The sequence below is a fragment of the Lipotes vexillifer genome, unplaced genomic scaffold, assembly GCF_000442215.2.
Source record: "Lipotes vexillifer unplaced genomic scaffold, Lipotes_vexillifer_v1.1 scaffold1002, whole genome shotgun sequence".
Classification (NCBI taxonomy): Eukaryota; Metazoa; Chordata; class Mammalia; order Artiodactyla; family Lipotidae; genus Lipotes; species Lipotes vexillifer.
In genome coordinates, this window is record NW_006796766.1 from 960478 (window position 1) to 972302 (window position 11825).

At 41.1% G+C, this 11825-nt stretch overlaps 1 protein-coding gene across 1 annotated transcript in view; it reads left to right on the top strand.

The window, feature by feature from the left end:
* Positions 1-11825, top strand: part of SRPK2 (SRSF protein kinase 2) — a 128173-nt gene that overhangs the window by 55887 nt on the left and 60461 nt on the right. The window contains exon 2 of the mRNA XM_007468983.1: positions 2923-3074. Coding sequence (XP_007469045.1) covers positions 2923-3074 — 152 coding nt within the window. The remainder of the gene's footprint in view (positions 1-2922; positions 3075-11825) is intronic.

Consider the following 11825-nt stretch of genomic DNA (forward strand, 5'->3'; position numbering starts at 1 on the left):
CTGGACATAGGTTTTTTTTGGTGATGATTAAAAAAATTTGTATTGGAGTATAGTTGATTTACAATGTTGTGTTAGTTTCAGGTGTACAGCAAAGTGAATCAGTTATACATATACATATATCCAGTGTTGGTTTTTTTTAAGATTCTTGTCCCATGTAGGCCATTACAAGAGTATTGAGTAGAGTTCCCTGTGCTATACAGCAGGTCCTTATTAGTTATCTGTTTTATATATAGTAGTATGTATATTGTCAATCCCAATCTCCCGATTTATCCCCCGCCCTGCTCATCCCCTGGTAACCATAAGTTTGTTTTCTACATTTGTGAGTCTACTTCTATTTTGTAAATCAGTTCATTTGTACCGTTTTTTTTTTAGATTCCGCATATAAACGATATCATGTATTTGTCTTTGTCTGACTTACTTCACTTAGTATGAGAATCTCTAGGTCCACCCATGTTGCTGCAAATGGCATTACTTCATTCTTTTTTATGGCTGAGTAATATTCCATTGTATATATGTACCACATCTTATTTATCCATTCCTCTGTTGATGGACATTTAGGTTGCTTTGTCTCTGGACATGTCTGTGATGATCACAACTGACATGTAGTGGCTGGAGGCCAGGCTGACAGCGTTCTACAATGTACAAAACAGCACCGACAGCTGTGAGTTTCCTGGCCCAAGTATCAGTGGTGTCGAGCGTAGCAGCGCCCTGCAGCAGTGGAACAAGATCTTCTAGTCCTTCCCTTTTCATTAGTTGTTACATAGTCTCCACAGGGAATATGTGTTGTTGTTTTTTGGTTTTTTTTTTTTTTTTTAATTTAGAGAATCTCTTTATTTTTTCATATAAAATTTCTTAGGAAGAAATAGTCAACTTTGAAAGTATTTTTGGTTGAGCAAATTTGTCAAATAGATAGATTCCACCCCCAGGAATGGGTCATGTAAATCTTTTCTCTAACCTCTTTCCTTTGGGGAAGCATTGAAACTGGTGCAGTTCCTCTCCTACCTCCCCTTCCTCAGGCCTCTTTTCTCTAGGATCATTTTATTTTCAGTAAAGCCATGTCTGTTAAAAAGAAAATGAGCATTTGCAAGGCTGCCAGAAAGATGACTGTACTTCCATAAGGTCTCTTGGGATTTCTTTGGAGGTTCTGGCAGTGATGTTGGTGTTTGGTTGTGATGACTCCCTTTCAGTACTCCATCATGAGGCATGGTTAATTGAGAATGTTATCACCCCCATTGTCCTAATGTCTGTTACCTAGGGAACTGTAACTTTGAGTCTCCATAAATTGTATCAAGTAGAAGTCAGTACAAGTCATTTTCAGATTATAAACATTCTTTAGTTGTCCTGCCAAAGGTAATCATACTTGCCAGGGTTGACCTTTAAGGTTACCTGTGAGGTGTGATCCCCACCCCATCCTCATGACTGCTGGTGTTTCTACTGCCTTCCTTCGTTTGCTGTGGCACTTTGAGTTTTTGGTGGCAACCCACATAAATGAGCTGTAACTACCTTAGGCTGAAGGCAGGGTGCTAAAGGCTATTTGGGGGCTCCTAGATTTGGCAAGAATTTAGAGGTTCAGCTCAGAAAGGGGCAGGTCCTCTGACCCTGCCTTTTACTAGCAGCTAGGATGAATTTGCACCCTGTGATGGCTGACCTTCTCAAGCAAGGTTCCACGGCTCTGTGCCCTAGGCTGTACCACAATGAGGAGAGAGGACTGGAGCCAGCCTTTCACTGTGCAGGGAGTAGCAGTGTTCCAAAACATGCTTTTAGAAAGGGAGCATCAGTACTGGGCAGGCCAAGAAAAATGGCCATTATCTACCACATCAGTGTCTGTGAGGTTCCCCTTGCTCCCCAGACTAGAGGCCCTCTTCATCCCACTGAAACTGCCTCTGGGGAACAGTCCATCAGCTGAACCCCCTTGCCCCTACCACTTGGTATCTTTTCCCTCCCCACTTTTTATCTGTAGAGCTGTGGCCAGCTCAGGGAGAGCAGTGGTGGTCCTGTTGTTAGGGCAGCTTGCAGCTCAAGAGAGGTTCTGCATCCAGTTGAGACTATTGGTTCAAGATTCCCCACTGGGATATGGCTAGAAGGAGCAGTTACATTTTATAAGTGAAAGCTTGATTTTATAGAATTGCATTATGAATGCTTCTAAGCAAATGTATTTAATATATCCTGAGTTATTCTAGATATCTGAAAGGTTTACATCTGTAACCTCTTAAGTTGTTTATTTGTTTTTAGTATTATAGGTTTTCCTATCTTTTGTAAAAGAGTATACTAAACATTTAGCCTTTTTGTAACAATTAGAAATAACCATTGGAAGTCTTGCATTGATGTATGGATTGTATTTGTATTTGACTGCAGTGGATGTTTTCTTTGTTTAATTTCCAGTTTGGGACAGTGTTCTTGTCTTGCTAAGCAAGGTGTACATTACAGTATACATTAGTTGGCTTTTATGAGTTATCCAGGAAACCTAACCACATTCCTACTGTTTCTATGGGGAAAGGAATTCTGATTTTAAAATGATGGAAAATAAGCCCTTTTTTTAAAGTCCAGGGTTGCTTTCCTCTGTCTTTTTCTAATCTCTGGGGGATGTGTTCTAACTACTAAGGCTGTGTATTGTGGGGGGATAACTCTTTTTCACTTACAATTCATAATATTATCAAGACTTAAGAAGTAATGACGCTTGGAGTGAAAAGGGGCCTGCAGAAATATTCCTTGGTTAATAAGGGTAGTCCCCCCCCCCCCGCCCCCCACTTGTGTTTTGAAACAGTACTTGAATTCAGCTAAAGTGGCTGAAGTGACATTAATCAGCATCTCTTCTTAGTGTGTGACAAGTTTTATTTTTTCCCATATTAAGAAACTCTCAGGTGTATTCATAACGCAGGATTTACTTCTGAGTAAACAGGAATTGTCCTTCCTCTGTTTCAGGCCGGAGCCTCAGCAGAAAGCTCCCTTGGTTCCTCCACCCCCGCCCCCTCCACCGCCGCCGCCTCTGGCAGACCCTGCGCCCCCGGAGCCAGAGGAGGAGATCCTGGGGTCAGACGATGAGGAGCAGGAGGACCCCGCAGACTACTGCAAAGGTGACGAGCCCGCGCGCCGCGTGCCCGCCAGCAGAACACCGGGGCTTGGTGCCGCCAGCTCCCTGCTCGTTGTTAAGTTAGCCTCTTGGTGTCTGTATCATTGAAAACTTCTAGATCATTAAGTTTAGAATGCTACCTGAAAATATAAGAGCTATCAGGAGGAAAATTTGTAAGGGAAAGAAAATAAATACATGTGTGCGTACATATGCTGGGTACTTTCAAGAGGATTTAAATCCGCTGGTAGGATTAAAAAGATGGTATAAAGCAGGACTATTAAAGATAAACACATAGTAAACCATCTGCGAAGAGAAGAGCACAGAAAGTAGAGGGTACGAAGCCCCTACGGGAGGAGCCAGTTAAACTGCTGTTCTCTGCATTGAATTTGAGCCTCTTGGCTGCTAAGACTAATAAGGAACTGTTCCTTTCTCTGCGCAGCACTGAGTTACAGAGTATTCATTGTGTGTGGAATGAAAGTCAGTCCATTTGTTTCCTGGCATTGTACTCAATGAGAAAGACAGTTTGTGATGGGTTCTGCCATTGTGATGTAGTGGATTATGTTTTCAGCTATGATTTCACGGAATACATAGAAGTTATTCAAGTGGAGTATTCTTGTATTGACGTTTTGCGAAGCCCAAGAGCATATAGCTAAACTCCTGGAAGGCAAGCATGTTGTGTGATGAGTATTGAAAACAGTTTGATCCAGACCCCATACTCTGTGTAGATTGGAATCAAGGCGAAAGGAAAGGCAGTCCATTTGCTGCCTCTTCTTACTCACTTGGACTTTAATTCCCTCTAATGGAAAATTATCACAATCTGAATTCTTAGCTTCTGAACAGTTGATGAGACATTTATCTGCTACAAATTAAGGAAAATGTAAATCAGATTCTATACGGCTTAAGAATAGATGGCAGGAGATGCACACATGTTCAGGCCATAAAGCATTAATGACTCTTCGGCTCTGTTGTATCTTAGTGTCAGTTTATCTAGTGATTGCAGGCCCTTTGTGTGTTGGTTAACGTTAGATACGAGAAAGCAAAAGTTAATATTCTGCTCTGAAAAGTTTAAGAAGGAATCTTCCGCTCTAACGTGATTTTTCCAGAGGTGTAGATTTCTACACATAGAATCATGTTTTCCTTAGAAAAGGGAATGTTGATCTTTAGCATTTGTACGAGTAGTGATTATGACTCCAAAGGTAAAGATCTGTGCCTTTTAATATGGAAAATAAGATGTTTTCCATCCTCCCTCTTAATCTGCATTTCTTCGTTTGAAAATGAAGTTATTTGAAGAGGAAATGCAGACAACTGTCTTGATTTTGCTGCTTAGGCCAAAACATTAGGTTGGTGTGAAGGAACTGTTCTCTTCAGGTCATAGGTTCCCCACTGCTGGAATGAGAATATTTGCCTCACACCTGGCTCTTTTGTGGTATAGACCATAACAGGTGTTTAAGATAACTGACAAACGCTTTCAAGGGTCCCATGGAGTTGATTGGGAATGTCCGGGAAAATAACTGCCCCCACCCCCCAATAGAAGAGATAATTTTCCCACTGGAAACGGTTGAATTTAAGTTATTACCAGCACGATGCTTTATCACCCCTGAGTACTTTAGTATGTTTTGCCTACAATCAAGTACATTCTCCTATGTTAACCACAATACAGCTATCAAGATCGGGAAGTTAATGTTGATATTCTTCTACCATTCAGTCCTCGGACTCCATTCAGGTTTTGCCAGTTGCCCAGTATTGTTACTTTTGTAAAACCGATCCATTGAAGAATCACATTGCATTTTGTTTTCTTCTTTCCTTAGTCTGGAACAGTTCCTTAGTCTTTTCTGGGCTTTTATGGCTTTGACATTTTTGAAGATGTAGGCCAATTGTTTTGTATAATGATTTTTCATTTTGGAATATCAAAAAAGTGTTGTTCTGTGAGAAGTGTTCTTCTCATTGAATCCTATCAGATACTACATGGTTTTGATTTATACCAATACCGTTGATGTTAATCACTTGTTCAGGTTGGTGTCTGCCAGATAGCTCTACTGTAAAGTTACTCTTTACCTCCTGGTAATTAATAAACATTTTGTTGAGAGTTACTTTGAACCTTTGTAAATGTTCTTTTTTCAAGAAATTTACTTCCTTCTTCCTCTTCTTTCTTTCTCTCCCTGTATTCTACCTATCCCTCCCTCCCATCCATCTGTCTGTGTATCTCAGATGTACTCATTCATAGATTTCCTTTTTACTCAGTGGGTTATAATCATTTACTCTCCTTATTTGTTTTGATGCTTAGATTTTCCCAAACTGGCCATTAGGAGCCCCTTCAGGTTGATTCTCTGTCCTTTTGAAAAGTTCATATCATTCTTTTTTGTTCTACACATTATTTTTTCACTTAGTATATATTAGAAGTCACTCTGTATCAGTACGTATAAAGCTGTGTCATTTGTTTTATTTATTATTTTTTTTTAGTTTAGCATAAATGTAAACCTTTATTTTTTAACTTAATTAAATTTTTTTTTTTACAATTTTAAAGGTTACTTTCCATTTACAGTTATTACAAAATATTGGCTCTATCCCCCATGTTGTGTACAGTACATCCTCGAGCCTGTCTTACACCCAGTAGTTTATACCTCCCACTCCTCCACCCCTGTATTGCCCTTACCCGCCTCCCCACTGGTTGTAACCATTAGTTTGTTCTCTGTATCTGTGAGTCTGCTTCTTTTTTGTTTTATTCACTAGTTTGTTGTATTTTTTGGATTCCTCATATAAGTGATATCATACAGTATTTCTCTTTCTCTGACTTATTTCACTTAGCACAGTGCCCTACAAGTCCATCCATGTTGTTGCAAATGGCAAAATTGCATTCTTTTTAATGGCTGAGTAGTATTCCACTGTGTGTGTGTGTGTGTGTGTGTGTGTGTGTGTGCGCGCGTGCGCGCGTGTGTACCTTGTCTTCTTTATCCATTTTTCTGTTGATGGGAAGAGTCCCTATCATTCTTTAAATTCTTTCTTATTTTCAAATAAGATGTTCCTCATACACACTATTGATACTATGTATAAAATAGATTACTAACGAGAACGTACTGTATAGCAGCGGTCCCCCACCTTTTGGCACCAGGGACCAGTTTCATTGAAGATAATTTTTCTGCGGACTGGGGGTGGGGTGGAGGGATGGTTCGGCGGTAATGCGAGCGATGGTCAGCGGCAGGTGAAGCTTAGCTCGCCTGCCCGCCACTCACCTCCTGTTGTGTGGCCCGGTTCCTAACAGGCTGTGGACTGGTACCAGTCAGAGGCTTAGGGGTTGGGGACCCCTGCTGTATAGCACAGGGAACTCTACTTAATGCACTGTGGTGACCTAAATGGGAAGGAAATCCAAAAAAGAGGGGATATATGTATAGCTGATTCATTTTGCTGTATAGTAGAAACTAACACAACATTGCATAGCAACTATACTCCAATAAAAATTAATCAAAAAAAAAAAAGAAAGATGTTCCCGGTTCATCTTGTATTATCTGTACACCAGCCCTGGAATCAGCTCTCTCCACAAGGAGCCCTGGTTTCTTTTAATGAAGAACAGTATTTAGAAAACAAGATCTGGTCATTAGATGAGATCATTACTATTGAGGTGTCACTGCTTCTAGGTCTCTTAGCACAGAGCTAAGTACATACTTCCTTTATGTATATATTTCTAAATATTTATTTCTGTTTTTATTTATGCATATATTACAATCCATGAGTTTAATATATCTCATTTCCATTGTAATGCTGGAGGATTCAGCTCAGTTCTATCCTTACCATGTCTGTAGTTTCTTTCTTTGGCAGTAAGAGACTAGGCTGTCATTATCCTCATTTTGTTTACTGACTAGATTAATTTCCTTGTATGTCACTGCCATTTTGGACATGTCTCCCCTCTCCTCAACCCCTAGCCTGTCCTTAGATGTCCTTTGTCGCTTGGCACTACCTAAGGACTGTGGAGTGAGAGTTCAGGAAGAGGGAAGAGGAGGGATGCCTTTCACAGTCTAAGGGTATGTTTTGCTTAGTCTGTGGAGGTAGCTTGTCTCTCTTCTGTCACTTCACATCTCTGCTTGTTTCCTCTGACTTCATTCTTGAAGAACCTCTGCCCCACCAGCCAGTTCTTAATAGTCTTGAAATAAAACATTAACAGAAACAAAATATACCACATCTTTTCTCTCTCTTTACAAAAGACATTTTTGTTCATCATAGGAGTTATAGGTATTTTGGGGGTTGGAGTGTGGAAGGTCACCTGGAATCCCATCACCTACCTTTAGCTGCAGTAAGCATTGGGTTCCTGCAATTCTGAATCATTCATGACGAACCAAATTGTATCTTAACTTTTTACCTCCTTTTTACCTCTTTACCTTTTCAAGTCTTTCCTTATTCAAAGCCTGTGAAACTTAACGCCTTTTTAACAAAAAGGCCACTATTTCAAGTTCTGATATTGCTAATGCATTATTCTCTGCTCCTTTCTATTGTACTTGGCAGTCTCTGCGGCCTGGGAGTCTCCTTTTCCTTTCTTCACAGCTAGCATTTTTCTACCCACGAGTCCAGGGGCGGGGTATAGACTTTGGAGTCTGAAAGAGCTGGGTTCAGAATCTGGCCCTGTTGCTCTCCATTTCTGTATCCTCAGATAAATTACCTTTGCTGTAGGCTTTATTAGTTTCTTCATCTATAATATCATCTCTCCATAGAATATATAACAGCACCTATCACTGATGATTTTTTGAGGAATGAAATAAGATAAATATGTGAAGTAGGGCATACTACCTGATACATAGAAGATTCTTAAGAAATATGAATTTTATTTTCCTTAGTTCTGTCTTTGTTCCATCATTCTCTTCTCGGGTGTGTCCCCGTCTGTACTTTTGTGCTGACCCCCTTAGCGGTCTTAGCTGCCTCGCTTGTGGTATGCTTGTTTCTCTGGCCTCTGCAGACAGAGTGGTCAGCTCTGCTTCTCTCTCTCCTTGTTTTTCTGTGTTACCTCTGGTCAGTTGTCTGGGGCAGGAACTGTAGCAGTAGGCTGTGTGGTTTATTCCGACTTTTTCTTCCAAGCCCAGAGTATAACAAGGGTCAGGCACAGGGTCAGCCTGTAAGCAAACAGTTTTAGGAGGCCCTTGTGTAATATTGTACTTGCTTGCTTTTTTAAGCTGAAATCCTCTTCATCAGGGCAAAACCTCCTCCTCTGGGGAGATTTTAGTCTAATGTGGGTTTTCAGAGTGTGACCTGTACCACCTGCATCAGAACATTTCTAGGCTGGACTCTAAGTCTTGAATTTGAATCCTTGGGAGTAGGACCCGGACTCCACGTATTTAACAGGTTCATCCAGTGATTTTTCTGCACATTGAAAGTAAGGATGGCTCACCTGAGGCATGTACCATTCCTCTAAAACTCCAAATTTGTGACTAAGAGAACTGACCCTTCCCTTCACTTCACACTGTGTGACTGATTTGCTGTATAAGGGGAATTACTGCTTTGAACTACCTGTGTTCTAAAATTTCCCCAGAACTCTCAGCACGTATTTACTCCAAGGACGAGTAAATGGTGGAAGTAGGAACATCGCTTTGGTGTATCATGCTTCCCTGCACTGACTGACTCCTCAGAGATCCTGTTTTGTGGCTCTCCTAAATCATTTTTAGATAACTTGGCACCTTGTATACAGTTTATCATCGATTTCAACATAGTTGTGGTCTGACTTGGTAGTGAAGCGTGTCATTTCCTTATGCCTTCTTTGAATCCCTATCACATCTTATTTAGGCCTCTTCCTTTATCACCCACAGTAGTCTCCACTCCCCACCCCCGTAGCACTCATCATGATGTGTGATTATATATTTATTTTTGCATTTGTTTCTGAGCTCCTTCTCCTCAGTCTGAAAGATTTCTTGTGGTCAAGGGCTGTATGTTTTGTTAATCCCACTGCATTTGAACCATCTACTGTGCAGTAAGTATTTCTGTTTGGGTGAAGAAATTGTCTTTGGTGTTAAGCTTCAACTAGGGGCAGGACAGCACTGTTGTTACCTGTGTATCTGAAAAGGCTTGTCAGGGTGAGGAGGTTGACAGGCCATGAAGGACACACAAATCAGAGTACAGACGCTTCATTTCTGCTTTAAATTTTCTTAAAATCATCCACAGTGTCCCTGAGCTCTTCTGTGGGAATTTGGGAATATCTCCTTCAAAACATAGGATAAACAATATGAATACTTGCACACTAGAAAAATGTCAGATGGCTTCCTTATACCCAAATTGCCTTTACCCATGTGTGTTCACTTTCCATTTGTGAAAAGTTTACACAGGTTGAATTTTACTACGTCTCAAAATTTAATGTTGGTGGTTATAATTTCTTATTGGTCTTGTTTCTCTCCCCAGAATCTATGACTTAACGACTATTTTATAGCTTCAGGTTTTTTGTTTTTTGTTTCTTTAAGAAAAAAAAGCAATATACATTACGCGAAGTTGCCTTAGAAATGGTGTCATGTAGCTCAAGTATTTTATGACAATGTAGCCTTTTAAATTTTTTTCTTTTTACAGTAGGTCCCTGTTGGTTGTCTGTTTTATTTATTTATGTTTTTTTTTTTATGTGGACCATTTTTAAAGTTTTTATTGAATTTGTTACAATATTGCTTCTGCTTTATGTTTTGGTTTTTTGGCCCCGAGGCACGTGGGATCTTAGTTCCCTGACCAGTGATTGAACCTGCATCCCCTGCATTGGAAGGCGAAGTGTTAACCACTGGACCGCCCGGGAAGTCCCTGGTTGTCTATTTTAAATATAGCAGTGTGTACGTGACAATCCCAAACTCGCAATCTATCCCCACCGCCCCCCTTCTCCCCTGGTAACCATAAATTCATTTTCTAAGTCTGTGAGTCTGTTTCTGTTTTGAAAATAAGTTCATTTGCATCTTTTTTTTTTTAGATTCCACATATAAGCGACATCATTTATTTGTCCTTCTCCGTCTGACTTACATCACTTAGTATGGTAATCTCCAGGTCCATCCAGAAATGTAGTCTTTAGTTTCTGTTCTTCTTTTTTTTTTTTTTTGCGGTACGCGGGCCTCTCACTGTTGTGGCCTCTCCCGTTGCGGAGCACAGGCTCCGGACGCGCAGGCTCAGCGGCCATGGCTCACGGGCCCAGCCGCTCTGCGGCACGTGGGATCTTCCCGGACCGGGGCACGAACCCGCGTTCCCTGCATCGGCAGGCGGACTCTCAACCACTGCGCCACCAGGGAAGCCCTGTTCTTCTTGAGATAAGTCAAAGATAATCTTTATTCATTCACAGTTCTTTTCCTTAAAACCACTAATGCTGCATGAATACTTAATTCACCCCGGTTGTATGCGTTTTTAAAAATTAGTAGGCTTAATTTGGCTTACTTGAAGCCTTGAGAAGAGACTCTGCTTCTCTATGTGAAGAAGGTAATATGCCCTTGAATTTATTACATGAGGCTTCATTGCATTCCTTTCGTGGAGACTGAGGCTATTCCAACACCTGTCAGGCCCCTTGCTGTGAATCACTACTGACATGGGTATTTACTGATTACTAAGCTTTAGTTAGCCTGACAATTGAATTCTTTGAGGCTTTCCTATATGTAAAGTGTTGTATTTTACTACAGGGGTTGTAAAGATAAATGAGAAACAGTCTGTATTTTCTAGGAGTTCATGGCCTCACAGACTCTTCCAGTAGAATATAAGCTCCTTCACAGCAGAGCCTTGCCTGTCTTGTTGCTTCCTGCTTCTCACTAGAACCAAGATAGAACAACCTGTGGCCTGTTGACTATGGGATGAATGAATGAATGGACTAGATTAAGAAGCTACTTAAGTGCCTTTCTTCACCTTTTTTGTGTGGCTAACTAATTATAAGAGGAGAAAAAGGAAAATTTGTGAGGATGTGAAAGGAATGAAGTTGTATTTGGTTAGAGGTAAAAGAAAAGACTTTATAGAAAATGTAAAGGGGGCCTTGTCAGGTAAGAAGAATTGGACTTTGTTGATGGGGATGGGCGTTTCTCTGGCCAAATCCTGGAGCCTGGTTGAGGTGTCTCTGAGAAGCTTTTGTTTTCCTACCAAATGGGCAACATATAGATTAGGTTGAAGAGTAATGTGGGAGCATGATGTAGAGGATAAATACGAGGATGAGAAATTTATACATGAAGTAAATTAAAACATCATCTAGAAATACATTTTTTAAAAACCCGAAGGAAGGCAGAATGGAAAAAGAACCCTTGGGGGCTTCCCTGGTGACGCAGTGGTTGGGAGTCCGCCTGCTGATGCAGGGGACACGGGTTCCTGCCCTGGTCGGGGAAGATCCCACATGCCGCGGAGCGGCTGGGCCCGTGATCCATGGCCGCTGAGCCTGCGCATCCGGAACCTGTGCTCCGCAATGGGAGACGCCACAACAGTGAGAGGCCCGTGTACTGCAAAAAAAAGAGAAAAGAACCCTTGGGAGTCCCCTGGCTAGTGGGTACGATTTGGCGCTTTCACTGCCAAGGGTGCAGGTTCAATCCCTGGTCAGGGAACTGAGATCCCACAAGCCGTGTGGCCAAAAAAAAAAAAAGGCAAAAGAACCTTTCTGGTATGATCAGCTCTCTTTTTAAAAATGTATTTAGGGTGAAAGAGCTATACCAAAATGTCAGCAGTAAGGTGTGAAGTTGGTGTGGAGGTCTCTTCTTTTCTATATACTTTTATGTCTAGTTGTTGGAAAGACACTTCTTTCCCTTTGGAATTGCCTGGCGGCTTTGTAAATAACTTTGCCGTATGTATT